At 37.7% G+C, this 26,595-nt stretch overlaps 1 protein-coding gene across 2 annotated transcripts; it reads left to right on the top strand.

The window, feature by feature from the left end:
* The first annotated feature begins 22 nt into the window (after positions 1-22).
* ARL5B (ARF like GTPase 5B) lies at positions 23-26,393 on the top strand. 2 transcript variants are annotated; one of them, XM_080640696.1, is made up of 7 exons: positions 47-436; positions 833-1,016; positions 12,700-12,760; positions 14,742-14,889; positions 17,362-17,445; positions 21,490-21,641; positions 22,637-24,083. In XM_080640696.1, the coding sequence occupies exons 2-7, from the start codon at positions 866-868 to the stop codon at positions 22,683-22,685; spliced, it is 645 nt and encodes a 214-aa protein (XP_080496822.1). In that variant the 5' UTR covers positions 47-436; positions 833-865; the 3' UTR covers positions 22,686-24,083. The 2 variants fall into 2 exon arrangements, with proteins under 2 accessions (XP_080496823.1, XP_080496822.1); XM_080640697.1 differs by lacking the exon at positions 833-1,016 and having other exon boundaries at positions 23-436; positions 22,637-26,393.
* Positions 26,394-26,595: the final 202 nt, after the last annotated feature.

Below are 26,595 nucleotides of genomic sequence, written 5' to 3'. Positions count from 1 at the left end.
ACGCCAAGTCGAAGGCGTAGGCAGACGTCAGCGCGCTACGTCAGGTGCCGTTTTTCCGGCGATGGGTGGTCCTGAGGTCGGGCGCGGAGGCGGAGCGAAGGCGGGGTCTGGATCTGGTGGAGGATTTGGTGGGTAGGTGGGTTCAGACCGAGGGAACTACGGGTCGGCGTTGGGTTCACTGGGCTCGAAACAAAGGACTCTGCGGACGGGACTCGGCGCGGCGCCTTCGGCCCGGCAGCCGAACGGCCGATCGACGCTCCTGGGCCACCCCGTGCCCTCTCGGCGCCGTCCCAGCCGCTTCCCCCTAGTACTCCCTGCCCGCGCCGCGGAGGGGCCCCGCGCAGCGGCACCTGCTGCTGAGGGACCCCGCGGCCGGCCCGGGTGCTCATGATGGGGCTGATCTTCGCCAAACTGTGGAGCCTCTTCTGTAACCAAGGTGAGAGGCTGGAGCTGCGCCACGGCCCGAGCCCGCGGAGGAGGGTCTGCCGCCGCAGGGACCGCCGCAGGCCGGGCTGTCGGCAGACAGATGTCCTGAGACGCAGAGAAGTGACAGTCTAGGGAGCGGGTAGACATTCAGTCTTAGGCTGGGAGAAGGTGCGGGAGAGACCTGGTGTGTGGGAGAAATGGGGAGTTCGAGAGGGAGGCATTTGGCGTCCCAGAATCCAAACTTAGGATTTTTGGATATTGGTGAAGCTCAGCGGAAAACACCTATTGGTACCTGGAGGCATTTGGGGTGCCTTTTATGTCTCTAATTAAACATCCCAAGCCTTGCCCCAGGATAAGTGTCCGCCCTGAAACTGATCGACTTTTTTTTTTTTTTTTTTTAAACTAGTGCTGCTTTGTTTTCGACCTGCTCTTTAAGCCAATGCGCCTTCTTCACGTTCTCTCTGATGCCGCCTACTCTCCAGGACTCTGGAACGAGTCATCCTTTTCAGATACACGGCTTTCTGGAAACCTTCAGCCTAAATCCTTTATTCCTTTCCTAGACGTTAGAAAACCAAAGGCTTTGGCTCTAGGTAGGGTTTGCGTGTCTGTATTACTCTAGAACTGGTTATGAGACATCTAGAAGTTGCAAGTCCAAAGGGCCAACAAGTTGTAAAACCTGTTCTGAGTCAGAGAATGAAATGTGATGTCTTCTGAAAAGGGAAAATATCTAAACAAAAAAAGGTGACAATAGGTAAAGTTTTAGGTATTCTTTTAATATTTTTCTTAGTAATTAAGACTAGTTTTTCAATTCAACTAGTTTCATTTCGAATTTAATACCTGGACATAATAAAAAAACTGTTTTAGGATGATACCAATATGTTACTGTTAATGTGGTATCTTTTATCTGGATTTAAGAAGTGAAGACAATGAAGTGGTTTTAGTTCACTTGTTCCACAGATTGATAAGAACACTAAAATAATCTTTTTCAAGGTTATAAATATATATGCATATACATATGTAGGCATATTCAATTACTACACCTTTTGTTGTTGCTGTTCATCTTCACCCAATGATATTTTTCCATTGATTTTTAGAGAGAGTAGAAGAGAGATGGAAAGACAGAGAGAAACAGATGTGTTACATCCATTGGTTGCCTCCAGGGCCCAGGCGGTGGAGGAGTCTGTAACCCAGGTACATGCCCTTGACCTGGAATCGAATCCGGGACCCTTTGGTCTGAAGGCCGAGGCTTTACTCACTGAGCCAAACCAGCTGGGGCCAATTACCACACTTTTCAAGTGATTTTAAAGTGGCCAGAGTTTAACACCTTATGAATATTATCCATACTTAAATTTAATGTATTTTTTCAGCAGTTTATATTTTCTAATCCTTGTTACATAAATTCGCTACTGTATATAAAGCAGCACTTTTAAGACATGCTAAAAAGTATAAAGATCCATATAATAATCACCTGCTTATTTTTCCTGTAGTTTAAAGAAATAAAATATTACCTAAGTCGTTGGTTCTCCCTGGTAATCTGACCCATTCCTCTTTCTCCCCTCTCTATTTTATTGCTGCTCTTCATCAGTTTTGTTTGTTTGTTTGTTCCAATCTTCCTTAATCAGATTAAAAGGGACTGGAGAATATAAAGGGAAAATTCGGGAGATAATGAAACGTATTTATGGGCTGCTTTTATAGTCACATAACTGTTCATAGTAAATCCTCATTACTATTTAGACTTTAACTTTCCTGCTGTATATTTAGTACTAGCGGTTTTTCTGTCATTTTATTCTCATTCATTCATTCATGGGCATAGGGGTAAATCAGTCTTTAGAGTTAAACATAGGAGATACAAAGATTTAAAGACAAACAGAAAAGATACAGTTACTTGCTCTCATAATGCTCAAACATCGGTACATAACAGAAAGAAGTAGGAAAAAAATCAAATGTGATAAATTATTAACTGATATGTATAAAAGTGTGGTAATGGTACCAAAAGAAAATGATTAACTTTTCTAATGTGGTTCCTGGAAGACTACAGGAAAAGGTATAGTCGGACTTTAATAATAAGTAGGAGTTTATAACTAAGGCATGTTAGGCAGACTGAGTAGAAGGGGCATGTTATTTTAGGCAGAAGGACTAATAATATGCAATGGGAGAGGAATTAAATAGTTTGGTACATGGAAGGAAGCTGAAAATAGTTTAGTTTGGCTGTATTTTAGTTTGCCTGTGGGGGAGTTAGAGGAGATGAGGTTGGAAAGGTGGCCAGGGGAACCAGATCACAGAGGGCCTTGTATGTTGACTAAGACTTTATACACAGCAAGCCCTGGGAACAGTTGAAGAGTTTAGTCATGGTGTGTTACTGTGAAGCAAGGGATTGCTATTTTAGTAGTCTTGTATTTATACTTTCTTTTTTCACTTTATAAGATGCAACCATTCTTTTCTTAAATCTTTATTGTTGAGAGTTACAGATGTCCCCCATTGCCCCTCTCCACCTGATTCCTTCACCACCCTATTGTCTGTGTCCATAGGTAATGCATATATGCAATACAAGTTGGTTGGTTGGTTCCTTCGGGCCCCTCTCCCCCTTCCCTTTGACATTCATCAGCCTATTCCATGTTTCCATGCCTCTGGTTTTACTTTCTATATTGACAAAATTAACGACAACCTCAGCATTTTCCATTTTAACCACTATAACACATCTAATCCAGAGATACTCAAATCACTCAATCTTGCTTGTATATTAGAATAATATGCCCAAGGCCCCACCTCAGACCAGTTCAATCAGAATGGGGTGGGGTGGTCTGGGAATCAGTGCCAAGATAATTCAGATGTACAGCCAGAGTTGAGAACTACTTACCTTAAACACTCCTTTCCCTTATCTTGTATTATTTGCCTCACTTCCATCTTTTTTCCTTGTAACATTTTAGAGCACTAAGCATCTCTTCATAAATTTGATACCTTTCTGGGAATAAGGGTACTAAAGCATGTGTTGCTTAAGTAAAGCTATTACAAAGTACACAATTAATTTAAGGTACAAGACTGATTACTTTGACACACTTATCAATGAGCACTGATAGCCAACTTTTTATGACATTGTTATTGTTCTGAATGCTCAGATCTGGTGTCTTTTATTTCTCTCTTTACCTTATTGTGCTCTTAATTCTGGACTTTTTGCTGGTTTCAAACATATGACACTTAACCTTACCATCTGTCTGCTCCTTGTTTTCTGGAACACTCTTTCCCTTCAACTGGTTCAGATTTCTGACCAAATGTCACTCCTGAGAGAGGCCATCCCTGACCACTCTTCCCACTCCAACACTCATTCTCTATTTTTTGGACTAATGTTTTATTCTACCTGTAATCATATTTGTTTACTTGTTTATCTGTTTCTCTCAATAGACATAACTTCTAAAGGCATGGACTTTGAGATATGAAATTGAACAAATCATTTGTCTTATTATGGTAGAAGAGAAATTAGTACCTTTATGACTTTTTCCTTCATTCCAATATAGTTTTTTGTTTAATCCACACTGTCTTTTCATTATTGTAACTAAAGTTTTGTTACTGCTGAGCCACAATATGCTATATTGTTTTCCTTTTCTCTACAACTTTTTTCCCCTAGAATAATTACAACATCTCATTGCTTTAGTTTCTTTGTACATTTGACTAAGTTGTTTTATGTTATTCAAAAACTCCATACAAGTTTTCCCACATCGCACCTATCAGATGATTTATCCTTTCCCAACCCTCAGTATTCCTTTTTGCTCCAAACTGGACTTTTGTTCTGGACTTGTCTTTGCCATCATTCTAGGAATTCACTTTTTTTGGAACTCATGTCCTTCTTGCTTTGCCCTTATTTTCATGAAGCACATCCTTAAGAAATTTCCTGCAACATTATCCAAAGTGATAATTATTTTGCAATTTCAAATACCTGAAAATGTATAGGTCTGTCCTCACTTTTTATTTATAACTGGTCTGAATATATAATTCTGAATTGTAAAACATTTCTTTCAAAAACTTGAAGGTATTAATTTGTCATTGTCCTCCAGTTTTTGGTGTTGTTGAGAAGACAAGTATCATTCTTTTTTTTTCCTTTTTTTATTGATTAAGGTATTATATATGTCCTTATCCCCCATACCCCCCCTCTCCCCGCTCATGCCCTCACCCCCCTGCTGTCTGTGTCCATTGGTTATGCTTATATGCATGCATACAAGTCCTTTGGTTGATCTCTTCCCCCTTACTCCCACCCTCCCCTACCTTCCCTCTGAGGTTTGAGCATCTGATCGATGCTTCTCTGACTCTGGATCTGTTTTTGTTCTTCAGTTTATGTTGTTCATTATAATCCACAAATGAGTGAGATCATGTGATGTTTTGTCTTTCTCTGACTGGCTTATTTCCCTTAGCATATTGCTCTCTAGTTCCATTCATGCTGTTGCAAATGGTAAAATTCCTTCTTTTTTTACAGCAGTGTAGTATTCCATTGTGAGGATGTACCACAGCTTTCTAATCCATTCCTCTGCTGATGGGCACTTAGGCTGTTTCCAAATCTTAGCTATGGTAAATTGTCCCATTATGAACATAGGGGTGCATATATCCTTTCTGATTGATGTTTCTGATTTCTTGGGATATATTTCTACAGATGGTATCACTAGGTCAAATGGGAGTTCATTTTTAGTTTTTTTGAGGAAACTCCATACTGTTTTCCACAGTGGCTGCACCAGTCTGCATTCCCACCAGCAGTGCACGAGGGTTCCTTTTTCTCCGCATCCTCGCCAGCACTTGTCATTTGTTGATTTGTTAATGATAGCCTTTTTGATAGGTGTGAGATGGTACCTCTTTACAAGTATCATTCTTACTCTTATTTTTTCTATCTAGTCGATTTTAGAATTTTCTGTTTATTTCTGGTATTTTTTTTTCTAATATATTTTTATTGATTTCAGAGAGGAAGGGAGAGGGAGAGATAGAAACATCAATGATGAGAGAGAATCACTGACTGGTTGCCTCACACACTCCCTGGCTGGGTGTGGAGCCCACAATCGGGGCATGTGCCCTGGCCAGGAATTGAACCATGACCTCCTGGTTCATAGGTTGATGCTTAACCACTGAGCCATACCGGCCGGGCTCTGGTGTTTTTTAAATTTGAAAGAGGTGTACCTTGATAATTTGTGTGTTTGTGTATCGCGATAGGCCTTCTGGACCTTTTCAATATAAAGTTACCTTTTTTGGTTCTAGCAATTTTTATTTGCTTTGGATTTATCTTATGGAACTAAATTGATTATTAAGTATTTTTTTCAATTCTACTGTACCTTTTTTTGTTTGAGTTCTACTGTTTCTTTGAACTTTTCTTCTGTTCTTTAATTTTCTTTTTTAATTTATTTTTATGCTAGCTGTACCTGGCCACGTGTTGCTGTGGCTCAGTCTGGTTAAATGGAAAAGAAAGAAAAGAGAAAGCGCACGTTTCTAATATGTTTAATTTCACAATGCTTGTGGGTATACAATATTTTTTGTTGTTCCATTGTCTGTGCAGATATAGAGATTGTCTGGTTTGCCGACTCTAGAACATGCAACATATAATTATCCATGTGAGACGCAATCGTGTCTAGATCTGAAACGCACAATTCTAAAGATTGGCCCTGAGCTTTTTTGATGGTGATTGCAAACGCCAATCGAATTGGGAATTGCAATCTCTTAAATTGAAATGGCATATCCATTGAAATTATAGGAATGCGAGGCATGAGGACATCTTCACCTTTGAAAGGTCCTGTCAAGATTGTTGCTTCTATGACGTTGCTCATTAATTTTTTTACTGCAAGCCGCATGCCGTTGCAAAGCTTTGGCTAGTTGATATTTTGCAACATGATAATTGGCATGCCGATTTTCAATTGCAGTACGTACAGTGGCATCCCTGGCAGATCAAGTGAATTCAAAAATTCTGTTGGATAATTAACCACTTCATCTGCTTCCACAACAGTGTCGATGGACTTGTTTGTGACTGGTTCGCTTTGAATGTTAGACTGAATAATATTGTTAAGTTCGTAGACGTCTTTGTTCTTGGCCGCAAGAATAGCTTGTTCACTCAGCCAATCGTGATTCTTATAATTGGTTTAAATATTGGGAAATACTTTTTCAACCAATTCTTCTTTTGACGTCACTAAATTGCAGAAGTTATGAGGCAATGAAATTCGTCCTGAGGTCAGATCAACCGGCACCTTTCCGTTCCCAATTTCCAGCAATTGATGTTAGAATATCTCAGCTGATCGATCATTTTGCAGCTGGACACGCATATTTGTAAATTTTAACGTCTTTGCGTGTCGCCACAAAGAGTATTTCAGGCAAGCATTTATTTCGTCCGCTGGTGTTGATCGAGGAATTACAGGTAATTTGTTTCTTCGCCACTGACTGGATTTATCATCTTAACGTTGAAGTGATATCCATCGGCACCATCGCAAAAAATGATTGGATATTTCAGGGCATCGTAGCACGGATGAGTTTCTGCAACTTTTGTCAATTGATCGTTTCTCCGATGAAGAACAATATCTCTAGGTTGGAGTTGATCTCCGACTATAACAATTGCCACTTCGTCTATAGTTGGAGCATTGAATCTTCACACATGTTCTCCAGGAGGCGTTTTGTCAGCATGAATAACAATCTTGTGTGTATCAGATGGTATAATGTCAATTGCTGTTTTGAACAAACGCACTAAATTGTTTTTTTCGTGAAGAAGCTCTTGCAGTTGGGAAACGATGGACCTTTTTATGCCGATAGAAATTCCGCAGCGTGCATTCAATTCATCATTGCCATCACCGATGAAATACATTTGTAGGAATTTATGTTGACCATCTGGGAACAGAAGCAGGGAGCCGGCTTTATGATAAATTTGTCCTTTCACTTTGAAAGTTGGCATGAATTGAGCTGTTACGATTTCTGCGCCGAATGATGTCATTTGGAAGCATGAGTTGTATTTCCTGATGTTAGATAGGAAATACTTTGATTCGGCAGTATATCCGGCAAGCAAAATTTTTAATGGCTCTGGCAGTTCTCCAAGTTGAGGCAGTTTAATTTTTCCGGCGGCGCAACACATTCCTTTTGTTTCTCCATTAAATTTCAGAGCCTTGCAATAAGGACACACTTTCGTCATAGTGCCAATGAGAACATGCCGGCTCAAACTATAATCATCAGCTGGGTTGTACTGGAATGCAAGGCGATTGTAATCGCATGTTTGCTGAGCACAGAGTCGTGTTTGATGCTGATCTGCTATTTCTCGTTGACGTCTTTCAGCCACTCTCAGCCTGTTGCGTTCATTCTGTTGAGAACGAAGCAGATCTGAAGCTGCAGAACGCGATCGCCGTGCTCGCAACCGTGCATCCTCAAGTCTGGCTGCACGTCGCTCTGCTGCTTCCTCAGCATGTATTTGAGCCATTCTTTCTTTGTTTCGCTCGTTCGCTGATGCCCGTTCTTCCTCAGTTTGATTTGCAATTACTCGTCGCACTGCTTCCGCTCTGCGAGTATGACAGCCTAGGTTTGATCTTCTGCGAGGCATTATTTGGATACTCACGAAATGAATGCTATGGTAAACGACACAGCTCAATTCCAACGCAGTGTCACATGAAATAACTAAATCAAAATGAAAATAAATCGAAATCTATGAAAATTCAATTTAACAATGCAATCGGAAACATTGAAATGGAATCGTAAAATATTTAGTATAGTGTGTGTTGATTTTGCGTCCAGAGATGGCGCTGTTTTTTAAAAAAAGCATGTTTTTACCTGTCACAGGTGTGACATCTATATAATAGTAGGTATAAGGTACATAAAAACATGCGCGTATTCAAATGCAACATTGTATCAAAATTTCAAAGCAATCGGTGAAGAACTTTCGGAGATTTAAGATTTTGAACAAACAACATTTACATTTTTATTTACGTAAAGAAGATAGATTGTGAGGAGTAACTTACATAATGCATGGAAAACACTTAGACTGACGGTCTAGAATATTACTTTATTCTAGATCTGATTTATCCTTAAGAATATTACCCTTTGATACTTCTATCTGTTGCTTTGTACTAATGACACTATATTGTAAGTACTTGTTTACATACCCGGCTTATAAGACTTTTGAGAGTAGAGACCTTGCCTTATTTGTCTTAATCACAAATATTACAGTCATGTATATAATGAGCTCAATAAATGTTGAATTGTTGAATCATCAAATTTATGTAATTGCTTTTAACAAAATTTTGTCATCCAGGAATATGTTTACTGAGGTGTGGGAATGGGGGGCGGGGCTGAAGAATTGGGGAGGGGAGTTAATATTTTATAGCAAAAAGAGCAGGGAAACAAATGCTAGCTTTTAATTAGGTTTACTAAAACAAGTTATTTAATTTCATAAGACCTCCATTTCCTTTTCTATACAATAAGCAAGGTGACCCGGTGTTAACCAGAAAGGTGAGCCGAGGATCCCCCTCCTCCCCCGGGGTCATGTCTCGATGCCGAAGAATGAGCTCCGAGGACCAGAAGATTGAAGCAAAAGTGTGAAAAATGTATTACAAGCAGATTCAGACTCCCCAACAGGACAAACAATGGGTTGCTAGCAAAGCAAGTCATTCTAGGAGTATGCATGCTCTACAGGCTTTTTCCATATATACCTATGTCACCACCTGAATGATTCCGTCATTGTTCTTGCCCAGCAACGGACCTGAACATTCTGTTTCTATGTGTATGTACACTTTGTTGCTGCAGGCCCTCCTTTGGTTTCCCATACTTCCTGCTCTGTGTCCAAAAACACGGTGGTTTCTGTGATTAGGCTTGCTCAAACTGCTGTGTCTGCCCCTGTCTGTTCTACCTGCCTTTGTTTCCTGCTGTACCACTGCCCTATCTGCCTGCTTTTCCACCTAACTTCTTTCACTGGGTTAGTAGTTTTGTGTGTTTTTGGAGAATTGTACTGCTCACAGGTGCTGAAGAGGTGGGAGAGAAAGAATAGATCTCAAGTTCTGCAGTCTGTTCCAAGCTATATTTTATTATCTGTATACTAGTGGCCCCGTGCACGAAATTCGTGCATGGGGCAGGGGGTGTTCCTTAGCCCGGCCTGCACCCTCTCCAATCTGGGACCCATTGAAGGAGGTCCTACTGCCGGTTTACAGGGATCGGGCCTAAACTGGCAGTCGGATATCCCTCTCACAATCTGGGACTGCTGGCTCCAGCTGCTCACCTGCCTGCCTGCCTGCCTGCCTGCTGCCTGATTGCCCCTAACCACTCTGCCTGTTGGCTGGCTTGCCCCCAACTGCCCCCCACCGCCGGCCTGCTTACCCCCAAATGCCCCCTCGCCAGCCTGATCACCCCCAACTGCCCCCCCTGCTGGCCTGCTCGCCCCCACCTCCCCTCTCCACTGGCCTGCTCACCCTCAACTACTCCCCTTCTGGCCTTCTCATTCCAAACTGCCCCCCGACCGCTGTCCTGATCACCTCCAACTGACTCCCACTGACGGCCTGCTTACCCCCAGCTGGCCCCTCTGCTGGTCTGCTTACCCCCAACGACCCCTGCCGTCCCATCCTGGCCTGATCACCCCCTGGCGACCCAAGGTCCCAGCCCCTCCTTTTTTTCTTTTTCTTTTTTTTTTTTTCAGCGCCTCCTTGAGCGGAGGCCAGGGCCGGCTGGAAGCAAGTATCTAGGATTTATTTATCTTCTATAATTGAAACTTTGTAGCATTGAGCAGAGGCCAGGGCGGGTGGGAAGCTTGGCTTCCTCCATCACCAGGGGCAACCCAAACCTCCTGCTTGCTCCAGCTCCATGGCTGCCACCATTTTTGTTGGGATTTATTTATCTTCTATAATTGAAACTTTGCAGCCTTGAGCGGAGGCCAGGGCCGGCCAGGAAGCTTGGCTTCCTCCATCGCCTGGGTCAACCCAAGCCTCCTGCTTGCTCCAGTTCTGTGGCCAGCCGCCATCTTTGTTGGGTTAATTTGTATACTCGCTCCTGATTGGCTGGTGGGTGTGGCTTGGCATAGCAGAGTGATGGTTAATTTGCATGTTTCTCTTTTATTAGTGTACATATAAAAGCCTAATATGCAAAGTGTCCCCTCGGGAATTTGACTGAACAGGAGTTCGATTGCTCGCTATGACGTACACTTACCACCAGGGGCGGCGCAGATTGAAGGAAGGCCCCGTCTGACAGCGGGGGAAGGGAGGTCCTGGGTGGCAGCCAGCAGTCACTAGGGACCCTACCAGTGCACTAATTTCATGCACTGGACCTCTAGTATTTTATAATCGGTATAATATTGAACAGAGTTTTTTTTTTTGTTTTTTTTTTTATGGCTATTTTTCCTCTGAAGAGCTAGACTTCCTTGGGTCCAGGCCTCAGGTCTCAGATGGTGACACCACATCCTCTGAAAATTTTATAAAATTTTGCAGTAATTCATACTTATTTTCATTGTATCCGATATCCCAAATTTGCTAAGTCACCAATTTGGGTGACAGTGACTTAGGGCAAGAAGGTAAATTTTCTATAATTCTATTTGCAACACTTATTCTAAATAAAGAATTTAGTATCGACCATGTTATAGTTTGCCCTATTTAAGGTTAACTGAGATTGAGTCTACTAAATAATTTTGTTTTCTTGGAGTGTAGTTTGAAGATTTAAAAGTAAATATATATTGAGGATCAGATGAAGTTGTAAAAGTATACAAGTTTCTCACAGCTTTAGGTATTTAAATTCTACTGAAATGGAAATCTCTACTACCTGCTCTGTAAGTTAAAATGATGTTAAACTTCTAATGTTTATCTGATTGACATTTAGCTTATCTCTAGACTAGGCTTCCTTCTCATGCGTTCAGGACCCCCATAGTCCCCTGATGCTAGGCAGGTGGTTTCCAGCTGTCACCAAATTTAGAATGCTCGGTGCTGGGTGGTGGGATTGTTGTTCCACTGAAAAGAATGTTCCTGTTCTTGTACTACAAGGGAGAAAGATGGAGCAACACTCCAATATTGGTTCCACTAGAAATTAGAGACTACAAACCAAGAGAGTCAGAAAAGGAGAATTATGAGTCATAATAAGCAAGCAAGTTTTGTTTTATTTTACAAAGCATCTTCTACCATAGTAATAATAGCCCTTCCAGAGAACCATGTCATTTGCCCTGCAATATTATATTGTTACAGCAGCCAAGTCATTAGAAGATACAAAGATGGTTTGTCACCTAAGAACTTGTCTGTAAATTATGGCCCCACTCTTTGATGCAATATTAACATATTAGAGTGGAAATATGATCTGATATTTGATTAGATATAAAATGAGAATTTTGACATTCATGAAAGGTTAACAAGAGGAGCAGGGTTCTGATATGAACTGTGTCACATCATTGGCTGCAGATCAGTTGATTGCATTGTGGTTCTTATGACAGCTTCCTTACATACCCTGTTGAGAAGTAGATTTTGAAACATTCTGCCCTGGGGAAGAACAATCTTTAAGTATTCTGTATAGGTTAAGATTTAGAAAAGATGAAATCTGGGGTGTTCTCTCCTGTGTTCAAAGGAGGTTTCAAAATACTTATCTCTTAACAGAATAATCAGATTGGGCTTAAAAACTTATGAAGGAAGTTACTATTTAGTGCAGAAGGAGGAGAATAAAGAGGTTTTCGTTGTACACAGAACCAAAACAGTATCTGCTCAAAAGAGTTGTAAAATCCAGTTGGAAAAAAAAGTTAAAGATTAAGTAATTGTGTATTTATCTGTAGATTAATGGAGGGAATGAAAAACTAGTTAAGAGTATGTGTGTCTTATTAACAATAGGAAACTTTTCAGAATTACATTTTAAATTGAGCTTTTAAGTAAATGGAAAAAAATCTTGGTACATGAAGGTGAGAAAACTTCCAGGTGTAAAAACAACTTGAGAAAAAGTTAATTTGATTAGTAGAGATGGCAAGCAGGTGTGTATGAAACACTTAATAAAAACAAAACACACATTTTAAGTTACAATATTTTGTCAAGACTAGTATTGGGTTTTATCACCCCAAACTCAATGTAAGTGGCCAGGTTCTCCTGTCCTCCCCTCTTTCCTATCTCCAGCATCCCTTTGTAAGAGAGCTAGATAAATAATATAATAAATTGCATCACTTAAGGCAGGTAATCTTGGCATCATAAGTAAGTTCTCTTTTCCATTTTTTAACAGTCTTAAAAATATCCAGTGAATGGTTCTCATTTGAGAGCTAATAATCATTGTTGATAGCATGTAATTTTAGTATGCAGCAGTGTTAAATGTTTTTGGTTTGCTTTCTCTCTGTAGAGCACAAAGTGATTATAGTGGGACTGGACAATGCAGGGAAAACTACCATTCTTTATCAATTGTAAGTATGAGTGTATATTTAAATAGTTTCATTACTTTATTTATTGGAACTAATTTGTATAATTAATAAGGATAAGGTATTATAATGGAAAAACTTGAACATATGTTTTTTGTATTTTACTGAACACAAAATTTATGAAAAAATGCCCGTTTGGTATGGCTCAGTGAGTGAGCATCCACCTATGAACCAGGAGGTCAGAGTTTGATTCCCAGTCAGGGCACATACCCGGGTTGCTGGCTTGATCCCCAGTATGGGGTGTGCGGGAGGCCGCCAACTGATGCTTCTCATCATTGATGTTTTAATCTCTTCCCCTCCCTTCTTCTCTCTGATATCAATAAAAACATATTTTAAAAATTAAACAATTGTGCTTATTAAAGCCTTCACAAACTTATTTTCTGGCCTTGAAAGAAAGAATTAATATAAAATTAGGATAAGTAAAGCACATATTATATTGCTAGAGTGAGATGATAAAGTGCGTTCCATTAGTTTATTCTCACACTGAGGTTTATGTAAATAGATTGTTATCTCTAGGAAGTTATTGCTACTCTCCTAATAGCTCTGGAAATGTTTAACATAGCCAGACTTGTCAAATCAAAAGAAATGAAGATTGCCCCTGAAAATATTGCTTTAGTAGCTTTGCAACAGGAAGAAGCTTGAGACTTTCAGAGAAGTACATTAATACTTTAAGGAAATTTTAACAGCACATCAGTCCCCTTGTCAAAGTATATACCATTATCCTTTTATTGCCAATGAAATGGTCCGTGTTAAGCAATGAAAATGGCTCTGTGTCTGAAACATTTTAACAAGTGGTTATAAAAAACACAGTGCACCATTGTGTGGCTCTTGTGCCTTCCCACCTCATCTTAAATATATCAGCTGACAGTTCTCCAGAAATACTTCACTTTAGTAGTGCTTAACATATTTTTCAGCTACTTTGCTAAAAAGCTTCTAAGTTATGACTGTTGTTTTAAGTTGACTAGCTACTTGTTCTTTTTTAAAAAAAAACAAACAAAAACATCCTATATAATAAAAGCCTAATATGCAAATTGTTCCCTTGACCGGGAGTTCAACCAGGGGGCGAGGCTGGCCGGCCAACTGCCCTCAGTCCTTCCCCCCCAGCCAGCCCCACCCCTAGCCAGCCCCGCCTGGGGAACGGAGGTCCCAGCCAGCAGCCACTAGGGACCCTACCTGTGCATGAATTTCATGCCCTGGGCCTCTAGTCAAATAAAAACATTTCAGAAACCTGTCACTGTTGTTGAAATAATTTTGTGCACAGCTTCAAAAATATATATAATACCCAAAGGGGATTAGCATGTTTCTTGCAACACAACACTGGCATGTTAGAGGCAAATTCATCTTTGTTGAATAAATTAATGTAGTTTAACGAATGGTTATGATAATACATGTGATATGAGTATCTCTATACTATATATATTTAGAATTAATTTTAATTAAAGTTTTCATTTGCCCATTGCCTTATCTTTTTAAGACTATAATTGAGGTTAATAGGCCTGAACTAATATTTATGGCTGAGCCAAGTCTCAGTTTTCTCACATAGACAGTCTTCAAAATTACAAATAGCCTACTATTCCATGGATGCTACACTGTAAGTATTGGTGTCCCAGTCACCTAGAAACTTGCTCTTCCAGGATGGAGTATTGGTTCTGCTCTAACTGATAACAGGACATGGTGGTATTAAAATTTTGGCCAAAGAAGTGCAAACTCACACCACAGAGTTCCCTTCTATCCAGATCAAGCCCATAGTTTATTCCATTAACAAAAGAACAGTTTTCTTTTGTAGTTATTCTTTGTCTAGATGTTTGTTTGCACAAATGTTCTCTAAGGTTCTATTTTTGATGCTTGTAATTACCATCAATTAGCGCATGTAAGGAAGATGGATTCCTGCTAAATACAGAGATTAAAAGTTGCTTAGATTTTCAAGATATACAAAAGAGCTTTTATGGTGTCTATCTTTCAACAGCTTAATGAATGAAGTGGTTCATACATCTCCAACCATAGGAAGCAATGTTGAAGAAATAGTTGTGAAGAACACTCATTTTCTCATGTGGGACATTGGTGGTCAAGAGTCATTGCGGTCATCCTGGAACACATATTATTCAAACACAGAGGTATACTAGAGTTACTACTAAAGTAAATTTAATAAAAAGAACCAGAGAGTAAACCCAGAAAATAGGCTATACATAAGACATATTGACAATTGCCTTTTTTAGTAAAGAATTTGAGATTTCAAATAAAAGAGAAAGAGCAATGGGAGCTATTATTAGATGAGTGCTTACTGGTGTGCAGGCTTCCGGTTTATCCTCACCTTAATACTGTAGTATCTTCATTGTTGGAGAAATTGGACATGAGGATAAATTATATATATATATATCTTTCCCAAGATCTCAGCTTTATTAGAGGCCCTGGTTAGAGGAGTAATAAAATGCTTTGAGCATAATTTAATACAGATTTTCAAATAATATCATTTGAACATTCAAAATATTGCTGTGATTATATTTTAATTTTTTTGTAATGGATTTGCAGGCCAGACTCCAGACTTCTCTGTCACTTACTATTTTATTAGTTCATAGCCAACCTGGGGAACAAATTTAGAATGTCTTCTATTTGTGTTTTTGTTTTTTCTTATAAGCAGATTTAAAAAATAATAAAATATACATGCAATGCTTTTGAGAGGCTTATCTTTGAGAATATTAATATACCATTACATGAGAATATTAATATACCATTAATGGAATATTAATATACCATTATGTGCATAATTTTTCTAGAAAAAATTATGCACATAATGGTATATTAATATTCCATTAATATTCCCATACAATGAACAAATAATTTTTTCTAAAATGAAGCCTTTTAAATTGGGGTTTTTTGTGGGGGGGTGGAAGGGATGCAAGGGATTTTTGGTGAATAATTTGCCTTTTTAAATAAAAACATGTATTCCTTTAGATTTATATTGTGATAGCATATGTATATGTGTGTATATATTCTACTGCCATGTATGACTGGTAAAACCAGTATGGCATACAAAGATATTTAGCAGTTGTGGTAGCACTTAATTTTTTTTTATTTGCAGGGGAGGATAGGTTGGTAAGCAAATATTATGCTCCTAAGTTAGCTTAATATATTTATTTCTATAGTAAAATGACATTTGTTGGAAAGTAAGAGAAAAACAACATTTTAGCATTATGACTGTTTAAACAGTATAGCTGTTGGTACTTTTTCAAAGCTCTCAGTTAACTGCAGCTGTAAAAAGAGCAGGTCAAAACTGATTCTTGCTGATCCACGCACTTCTGTAGAATTAGAAAAGAGTAGTTACTGAAATTGCTGAAAATTGACTTAGCATGCGTCCAGAAAGACATGCATTATTGCTCATGCCATTTGCATGAAATGATCTTTTAATTATATCTATAAGAATAGCAAAATTACTACAAAGAACCTTCGGTCTTTATTGCAGCACACCTGTATAACACATAGCATTTGCAACCTTAGATTCTAGGTAAGGATCTTATTATCTTTGTAGTGTTCTCCTGATGCCTTTGTTCACCCTTGTCATCTTCTTAAATTCTTTATGTTGAGGAGTCATCCAAAAGCTGAAATGACTCATTTATAATACAAGGAGTTACAGTTGATGACTAATTTCTGATATCTTATTCTCATTAACTTACAGGATTATTTCCGTTCTAACTTTGCCTTGGTTCTTATATTTATCTCTTCTATTTTATCCCTTTTTAAGCCTTTCTCAGTTTATATTCAGATTACCTAGTTGTCTCTTTCCCTACAGTCATCTGAATAATCTGATTTTACCCTTTTTGTCTTGATTTATTTTGCATCACTTTCTCTACTATAACCCTTAACACCATTTAATCTCATTTCTTAACTGTTCCTTCTGCATAAGATTCTCAGTTTAGGAGCTCTTTCTCATTATATCTCCTTATTTTTCTTATCAAAGATGGTTTTATTTTTAATATGTATGAGACCGGCCTTTTCTCATATACAGTTACCAACAGTTTTTTCCAGTTTCCTTTGCTCTCTTTAATTTCACCTGCATCATCTTTAGCATATGAACACCTAAGTAACACATTTTTCTTGTGCTTTTATTGTTGATATTGTTATGTAAAAAATGCTTTATTCAATATTTTTTAATGTTTCTCTTTCAAACTAGTTTGTGTACTTCTTTCGAATAGACAGAAGACTATAGTAAACATAATTGTTGATTGCCTAAATAAATGGTTGTAGAGTACTTTTAAGGTTTAGCAAAAGTTATTTTACTTACTGTGATTTTTTTAAAAATTACTTTTTATTACTTGGTTTTCAAAATAAATCTTAGTATTACAGAATATTATGTATTCAAATATCACTTTAAAAAAATAAAATTGGGCATGGTTTGTATTTGATGAAGTTACATTATTTTGTACTGCTCGATATAATTCCATGTACTATAAACTCTTTATGATGAAAAAGTAATAGACTTTTATAATAAGATGATGCCATGTGAAAAAAATACTTCTATCACTTGAAAATAGTTTTGTAGAAAACCTCAACAACCCATTCAATTTTCTTTCTTTTTAATTGTCTTCTAGTTCATCATTCTTGTTGTAGATAGCATTGACAGGGAACGACTAGCTATTACGAAAGAAGAATTATACAGAATGTTGGCTCATGAGGTAAGTTTTAAAAACAAAAACAATGGAGTAAGGTATCTCTATACTGGTTTTGCTTTTTACAAATATTAGTATGCTCCGGTGTTGGTTATTTCATCATTAACCAAGTTGTATATATTAAATTAATAAAATTTTTCATTACTTTTTCAAACTTAAAAAAATCCAGCATGTTAATTTTTAGACTACTGTTAAAGATTTTTCAAAGTTAAAACTACGATTTATGCCTTAAAAAGTCTGATAGATCAAAGCAGGAAAGGGGAAAACTTAAGTGTTTAAAATCTCAAGAGTTGCCTGGCTGGTGGTGGTCAGTGGATTGAGCGTAATCCCATGGACCAAAAGGGTCCTCTTTTCATCTCTGGTCAGGGCACATGCCTTGGTTGCAGGTTCGATCCCGAGTAAGGGGCATGCAGGAGGCAGCCATTCGATGTGTCTCTCTTGTCGTTTTTATCTCTCCTTCTCCCTTCCTCTCTATCTAAAAATCAATAAAATATATATTTTAAAATATAAAATAATAAAATCCTGAGGCTATAAGAACTGAAAATTCTTTAGTGAATAATTTGAGATCAATTAATTATGAATATTTCAAATATACAAAAACCTTCAATAATAAAACACATTCATGCTCCCACCACTCAACATAATATAGTAAATATCTTTTGAGACTTCTCCAATTTGATTTTCTTCCTTTCTGAAGGAAACCAAAAAGAATTCCACTATGGTAAAATAGTGATTATCATCCCTATGAATATTTTTTTTCTTTTTTCTTTTTTTTAATTTAATAAATATTTATTGTTCAGATTATTACAATTGTTCCTCTTTTTTCCCACATAGCTCCCCTCCACCCGGTTCCCACCCCACCCTCTGCCTTTACCTCCCCGCCACTGTCCTCATCCATAGGTGTACGATTTTTGTCCAGTCTCTTCCCGCACCCCTCACACCCCCTCCCCCCCAAGAATTGTCAGTCCACTCCCTTTCTATGCCACTGATTCTATTATATTCACCAGTTTATTCTGTTCATCAGATTTTTTATTCACTTGATTTTTAGATTCACTTGTTGATAGATATGTATTTGTTGTTCATAATTTTTATCTTTACCTTTTTCTTCTTCCTCTTCTTAAAGAATACCTTTCAGCATTTCATATAATCCTGGTTTGGCGGTGATGAACTCCTTTAGCTTTTTCTTATCTGTGAAGCTCTTTATCTGACCTTCAATTCTGAATGATAGCTTTGCTGGGTAGAGTAATCTTGGTTGTAGGTTCTTGCTATTCATCACTTTGAATATTTCTTGCCACTCCCATCTGGCCTGCATAGTTTTCTGCCGAGAAATCAGCTGACAGTCGTATGGGTGCTCCCTTGTAGGTAACTAACTGTTTTTCTTTTGCTGCTTTCAAGATTCTTTCTTTGTCTTTTGCCCTTGGCATTTTAATTATGATGTGTCTTCATGTAGTCCTCTTTGGATTCCTTTTGTTTGGGGTTCTCTGCACTTCCTGGACTTGTAAGTCTATTTCTTTCACCAGGTGGGGGAAGTTTTCTGTCAATAGTTCTTCAAATAGGTTTTCAGTATCTTGCTCTCTCTCTTCTTCTGGCACCTCTATAATTCTGATGTTGGTACACTTGAAGTTGTCCCAGAGGCTCCTTACACTATCCTCAAATTTTTGGATTCTTTTTGCTTTTTGCTTTTCTGGTTGAGTGTTTTTTGTTTCTTTGTATTTCAAATCTTTAACTTGATTCTTACGATCCTCTAGTCTGCTGTTAGATCTCTGTATAATATTTTTTATTTTAGTTAGTGTATGCTTAATTTCTACTTGGCCCTTATTCATATCCTCGAGGGTCTATTAAATTTATCAGCCTTTTCTAGAAAATTCTTGAAAAACCTTATAACCGTGGTTTTGAACACTATATCCAGTCTTTTGTTTTCCTCCATTTCTTTCATTTGTGACCTGTTTCTTTGTCTCCACATTTTGGCTGCTTCCCTGAGTTGATAGAGTGGCTTTGTGTGCTAGGTGTCCTATAGGGCCCTGTAGCTCAGCCTCCCTAGTTACCTGAGGTGGGCACTCTTGGTGCACCCCTTTGTGGGCTGTGTGCAGTCTTGTTGTAGTTAAGCCTTGATTGTTGTTGGTATCACTGGGAGGAATTGACCTCCAGGCCAATTGGCTGTGAGGATCAGCTATGTCTATGATGGGAGAACTTCTGTGCTGGAGTCACCCTTATGAGACAAGACTTGCAAAAGCCTCTGTGCTCAGCTTGGATGGGGCGGAGTCTCAGGGCGGAGCAGACAGCATTGGTTTCCTGTCAGCCCTGCCCTAATAGGCCCCTGTGTCTCAGTGTCCCGTGGTAATTGCTGCAAGCACCTCGAGTTCCACCCTCGAGTTCTGCCCTCTGCCAGACAGTCCAGTTTCTCCGCGAATGAGTCTGGGACCCCAGAGTCTTGCCCGGAACTGGAGTTCAGTGCAATCGGGAGCTTTTGTCTCTCTCCCGCTTGAGAAAGCCAGCTGTGTACTCAGTTGCCCATCCTCTCTGCGCACGCGCCTTGGTAACTCTGCCTTCTGCAGTTCCCCTGAGTCTCAGTGTGCTTTTCTCTTTCCTGGCAGTCCATTTTCACCCCATATGAGTCTGGGTCCCCAGAGTCTCACCCAGAACTGGAGTTCAGTGCAGTCGGGAGCTTTTGTCTCCCTCCCGCTTGAGAAATCCAGCCGCGCACTCAGTTGCCTCTGCCTCCGTGCGCGCGTCTCAGTACCTCTGCCTCCTGCAGCTCCTTGAGTCTCAGTGTGCTTTTCTCTTTACTTCTAGTTGTAGAATTTCCCTTCAGCCAGCTTTCCTGTGGTTCTGGATGATGTCGTTTTGTCTCTCAGTTGTAGTTTTGAAATTGTTGTGCAAGGCAGCAGTTTAGGTTTTTACCTATGCCGCCATCTTGGTTTCTCCCTATCAATATTTTTATACTTTTAGAAAAAGACTAGAGTCCCGGTGCATGAAATTCATGTACTGGGCGGGGGCAGGGGGTGTCCCTCAGCCCAGCCTGCACCCTCTCCAATCTGGGACCCCTCCGGGGATGTCTGACTGCTGGTTTAGGCCCAATCCCACAGGGCCTAAACCGACAGTTGGACATCCCACTCACAATCCGATACTGCTTGCTCCTAACTGCTCGCCTGCCTGCCTGCCTGCCTGCCTGATCGCCCCTAACTGCCTCTGCCTGCCTATCTGATTGCCCCTAACTGCTCCCCTGCTGGCCTGATTGCCCCTAACTGCCCTCCCCTGCCAGCCTGATCGCCCCTAACTGCTCCCCTGCCAGCCTGATCGCCCCTAACTGCTCCCCTGCCAGCCTGATCACCCCTAACTGCCTCTGCCTGCCAGCCTGATCACCCCTAACTGCCCTCCCCTGCCAGCCTGATCACCCCTAACTGCTCTCCCCTGCCTGCCTGATTGTCCCTAACCACCTCTGCCTCGGCCCCCGCCACCGTGGCTTTGTCCAGAAGGACATCCAGAAGATGTCCGGTCTTATTAGCATTTTACCCTTTTATTATTATAGATTTTTTTATTTAAAATTCTTATTTACCTGCCAGTTGTACAGAATATTATGTGCCATCTTTATAAAACATTATGTAATGGTCAATCTATCTTTGTTAGACTGAATTATTAAATTATGGTTATTTGAGATATTTACTTGTGTTTCCTAGAAATTTTTTAATTAAACATCTGTGCCTAGCCCTAGCTGGTTTTGCTCAGTGGATAGAGCATCGGCTTGCAGACTGAAGTGTCCCGGGTTCGATTCTGGCCAAGGGCACATGTCCAAGTTTCGGGCTAGCTCCCTGGTAAGGGGCATGTAGGAGGCAGCTGATCAATGATTCTCTCTCATCATTGATGTTTCTATCTCCTCCCTTTCTCTCTGAAATCAATAAAAAATATACATATTTTTTAAAATCTGTGCCTAATCATTTTAAAGTAGAGGGATTTCATTGTAACTGTCTAGTAGGTTACGTTTAACCTTGTGCTTAGTTTAATTTGAATTGTGATATTTCAGGTATTAGAAATATTTAATATTGATTGCAGGATTTAAGGAAGGCTGCAGTCCTTATCTTTGCAAATAAACAGGATATGAAAGGGTGTATGACAGCAGCTGAAATCTCCAAATACCTCACCCTTAGTTCAATTAAGGACCATCCATGGCACATTCAGTCCTGCTGTGCTTTAACAGGAGAAGGGTAAGTGCTAATCAGAATGGGGGAGGTATGACTTCTTTCAAATTTCTTTCTATTTTTTTAAGTCAACTTGTTTTCTTCTTTGATCCTGCTCTGTTTGGTCCTTAATTAAAGGTGGTTTTTATGTTATGTCCCAGGAAATAATTTTAGTCAATTACAATTGTTAAATTACAATTTCACAAAGTTACTGACAAATTTTTTGTAAATTTAATACAAACAGAATGTTTTACCAAAAAAGTAATAAACTTTTGAATTAAATTTTCACAATCTAATTTTTAGTTATTGTTCATTTCTTGATTTTATCATTTTCTTACTGGGAGAAAATGATAATATCCCTTGACTTAAAAAGGAAGCGTCAAAGAAATTTCACATTTTCTGCAAAGGCTTAATTAAGCCTAAACTCCCAGCTTTCCACAGGAGTACATCCCCTTTATTATCAGGAGTCATTTTGGGATGCATATTTCTAAACAATAAACATTTGAAATGAATGCCATTATAGTATTTTCTTCCTTTTCGAAGAACTTGAGTTTGGATAAATAGGCCAAGGAGAACCCAGTGTGTTAAACATGGATTACCCAGTTTATTTCCAGGACTTATTTATGCTCAAATTAACTTGACCTTACTTTTTTTCATACTAGAAATACCTTGTAATATAATGCTACATGTAGACTTTTTTGACCTATACCTTTAAGATTGAGCTATAAGCCTCCATTCTTTAGAATTTAGGAGGGTAAGGTGAAGTACTCTTATCTTTCTATAGAGGTTGCAGTTTTAGTTCATCTTAAAGGGGTGGGGGATGAGGAGTATTTGCAATCTTGATGAAAAACTGCCAAAGCTGTAGCCTCTAGATGAGACTGAAGCTATTTCCCACATTACTCAACTGATAAGGTCATTTTAAGTGAATCTTCCACTTAAAATTTCTACTTACTTTAGTGTTACCCAAATATTGTCACGTATAAACTTCTTCATTTTGAAAATATTTTTCTCTTTTGTTTTAGGTTATGCCAAGGTCTAGAGTGGATGACCTCCAGAATTGGTGTGAGATAACTTTTTTGCTTGAAAGAGACTGCTCTATTTATTCTGTGACATGAACATTTTTTCCTAGTATCTTTGGCTGCTAAGGCAGCAGCATGTTTAATTTATAACAACACAAACCTCTATGAGCAACACTTGAATCAAGTGCAGCTGATCTGGAACGTGGAAGATTTTTTCTTAACTTTTTTTTAATGCACTAATCTTCAGTTGGATGAACACTAATGTATAACTGTGTTTTCAGCAACAGAATTCTTCTGACTGCTTACTCTTAATTATTCAATGACTGCCTTGTAAGAAATGTTTGTCATATGTCTAATGTTTCCTGAAGTATTGTAATGACTTTAATGACCAAGTTCTCTCATTTCTTGACCACCCCTCCCCCACCAGATAATGACTGGTTTGACAAAGTATTAGAGGAAATCATCGGGTATTGCTTGCAAACTTAACCAGTACTAAGTATTTGCTCCCTCTATAAACCACTTACCTTTTGGACAGAACTTACTATAGAGAAAGAGTCTGTCTAGAAGATATATGTGAGGAAGATTAAACATCATGAAAACTGCCTTTAATTGAGTTAACATTATTGCAAGTCATGGAATAATTTTAAGTTACTGTTAGCATGGAAATTAAGTAGGCTATTATCTAAAGAATTAAGTCCACATTTCTGCCTATAACATGGCATTTGTTTTGGTTAAAAACTAATCAAGGTAAAATATTTATTGAATGCCCTACTTTGGATAAACCTGGTATTTTAAGAATGCCACATTATTCAATGCATATATAAATATTAGTAGTTATTAAAGCATACCAGCATTAATATTAAAACCAGCCACTTGGAATATATTTTATTATCAATTACATACAACTTTATTATCAGCCTAAAGTTCAACTATTCCATTTGCAAGGGACATCCCATCTGCTTTGAGCAAAGCTAAAGCAGAGTATAAAGAGTTCATTTTATTTCTTAAAACTTGAAATTGTGTCTGTAATACTCTTACTACCACCAGCAGTACATTACTTAAAAAAAATCATATGGCTTTTCTTAAAGCTATTTGAGGTTGTAGTGTAATAAGCTTGAAACAATTTTCATCTTTATTGTTATGCCTCATGCTCTAAAATCTTTTGCTGGAGTGTAGGAAACTGCTAAATTTAATCCTAGCTTTTAGAATAGTACTATGAGACTCAAAGTTAATACACTAACAACTTATAAATTTAAAAAATAGGAAAAAAGTCATCATAATCTTTCGAAAGTTCTTTTATTTGATAATATTTAAAAGTTTTTAAGGCAGTTGTCTAATATGAACAATAAATAATGCATACCTTGAGGAGGTCAGGTATCGTAATTTTAATCCTCTTTATCTTAAATGTATGATTTTGCTATAATGAAAGGGATAAAATACATACTTAGAGAATAATAATACTTCATCTTTGCAGTATTTTTTTTTTCATTTGGGTCAAAAATAGGATTCAGTGTTCTTAAGAATATCAAAATACCTGTTCAAAAATGGTATTTTAATTCTATTTTTTTATTGTAAGTTGGTTTAAATTTTGCTGTTTTCAGGTATATTTGATTTATTCTATTTAGTCTAATTAATATGTAGTTGAATGTGGTAATAATTTTCTGATTTCTATTTAGTGGTAGCACACCCTAGAACTGAAAAATGGCTAGATGAAAGGTTTTTGGACTTTGGGAACTAGTTGTTATTAACATTGTTTTGAACCTTTTTCTTAGTGATTTCATAGCAGGTAGAGGATAAATTTTCTTTTTAATATAACCCATAATCAGCAACCTGAGAGAAAAGTAGACAAAATCAATATGGATGCTTTGTGGTGTGTATGTGGCAGTGAAACTAAGAGGGATTATGAAAATACTATTTACCCAAAGCACACTTATCCGAATTTTTCTCTTGGTTATGCAGTTTAGCTACAAATACTTAGTATAGTTCTCCTAACTCTTTCCTGAGAAAAAACATTAATACTCCTTGTTTATACTTTGAAATTTGTCTTGTATCTAATAAGATTGGCTGGCTCAATTTTCACTTATCAAATTATATGTTTGTTTGTTTTTATATTACCATGTCAGCATTATATTGAAAGTGAACAACTACTAGTATAGATTCAAGTTTGCTATTTAATTTTTAAAATACAATTTATTTTATTTTCTAAATCCTTTTTTAAAAAACATTTGGTTTGGATTAGAAATAATTTATGTTAGCTGTATGTTGACAATGAAATGGCATTCAACTAGATTTTGTGCCGATTGGGAATTTAAATTAAGAAATTATTGTAAGACTTTTTAAAAGTATATTATAGGTTCTAAATAGATATTTCCTGTTACGGTAATATGAAAACTGATTACCTTTTACTCCAAGAGAATGTTTTGACCCAAGCACGTATCTAATGCTAAAGCGTTGACTCTGACATTCATTGTAAATCAACAAACTCTAGGATATTGTCTGATGAAAAAGGTAAATTTGTGATTAGTGCCTATATTCATATTTTAAGATGAGTTCTCAATTTTGTACTATACCTGTTCTTTGGAAATCAAGTTAGCAGCTAATTAACAGTCATATTATCTGAGTTTTTATCCTACCCATCAACCCCTCAGTTGCCTAGCAAAGTTTCTAGTAGATAATGGGAAGCAAGGGACCTACCACCATTAGTTTAAGGAGGATATTGTACATTTTGTTTTTAATTTGAGTTTAAAGAAACTAAATGTTATCTTTTAAATATGCTATAACTAAAATGTAATTGCTACCCTAACAAGTTCAAATATGGTACTTTTCTTAATTTTAAGCATGTTGTGTTCATATTTAGCCCCATATCTCTTATTGAAACCTATTTGAGAACTCCTTTAGAATTAACAGGCCCTTTTATATGGGGGTTATACTGCACATTTTGTATTGTTAGTGTAATTTAATTTTTTATAATCTGAAATAATATATATAATCTATTGAAAAACTCACTAAATGCATAACTTTTGCTTTTAGGTTCTGTGTTAGTATGCTTAAAGGTCTAATTTTATTCTGTGTTCATTGGGAGAATGATAACTTTAGTCTTAAAAATAATTTTTACACATGCACGACCCCTATAGTCATCTTCATTAAGCATAAGTTAACTTTCATTATCTATAACATAAAGAGAAAAAATATATTTTTTTCCTATGGAAACAGTGAGTGACATAGGCAGCAGTGCATACAATATTTTCTGAAAAGTTACAGGGAGTCATAAAGCAAAGAAAATTTTAAAGAAAATAAAATATTGAAAAAAAATTTTGGTGTGGTAAAAAAAAATGTACTGTTGTTATGCTTATAGAGATGGGTGAATTCCATTGACATTTATATTTGAAGACCAACTTCATGAGTCTGACTTTTCATCTGTGGCTTTGGATCCAAAACATTTCACATCCATTTCAATTCTAAAAGATCCTTCATATTTTGTTAGGGTAAAGTCATTTCAAGATACAGTATGGTAAGAAAAGGAAAAAAAAAGAAAAACAAAGGGATACAGCATGATAATTTGTATCTGGAAGAATATTTTGCTAGCTATCTAAAGGGGTGGTTTTGAATCTTAGTTTGGCCATTATTTGTCTAGTTGACCTTGGGCAATTACTGTTTGTGCCCTCCCTATTGTTTTTCACATACCCAGGAACTTATGCTAGAACTCCAACATGTCTTTTGATTTTAAAATACTGAATCTTCATATGCTACATTAAAATTGAAAAACCCCCCAAAAAAATAAAAAATACATGTAATGTGAAATTAAATTCATTTTAATCTATTATTTGATTCCCACCTTCTAATTTTATTTAGTATATGAGTACAATCAAAGAAGAAAACAAATTTCAACTAGTAACTGCTAATCAACTTAAATTGAGCTAATAGCTAATAACAATGCAAAAGAGAAAATAAGCCATATTTCT

This window comes from Plecotus auritus, assembly GCF_963455305.1.
Source record: "Plecotus auritus genome assembly, chromosome: 1".
Taxonomy (NCBI): Eukaryota; Metazoa; Chordata; class Mammalia; order Chiroptera; family Vespertilionidae; genus Plecotus; species Plecotus auritus.
The sequence above is the reverse complement of the archived record's forward strand: the minus strand, read 5'-3'. Positions and strand labels throughout refer to the sequence as shown.

Bases quoted from the DNA above. Each gene is read 5' to 3' on its own strand.
- ARL5B (XM_080640696.1), top strand. From the start codon at position 866: ATGCGCCTTCTTCACGTTCTCTCTGATGCCGCCTACTCTCCAGGACTC. The intron at 12,761-14,741 runs GTAAGTATGAGT...ATCTTTCAACAG, and splicing joins ACTACCATTCTTTATCAATT to CTTAATGAATGAAGTGGTTC. The intron at 17,446-21,489 runs GTAAGTTTTAAA...TATTGATTGCAG, and splicing joins ACAGAATGTTGGCTCATGAG to GATTTAAGGAAGGCTGCAGT.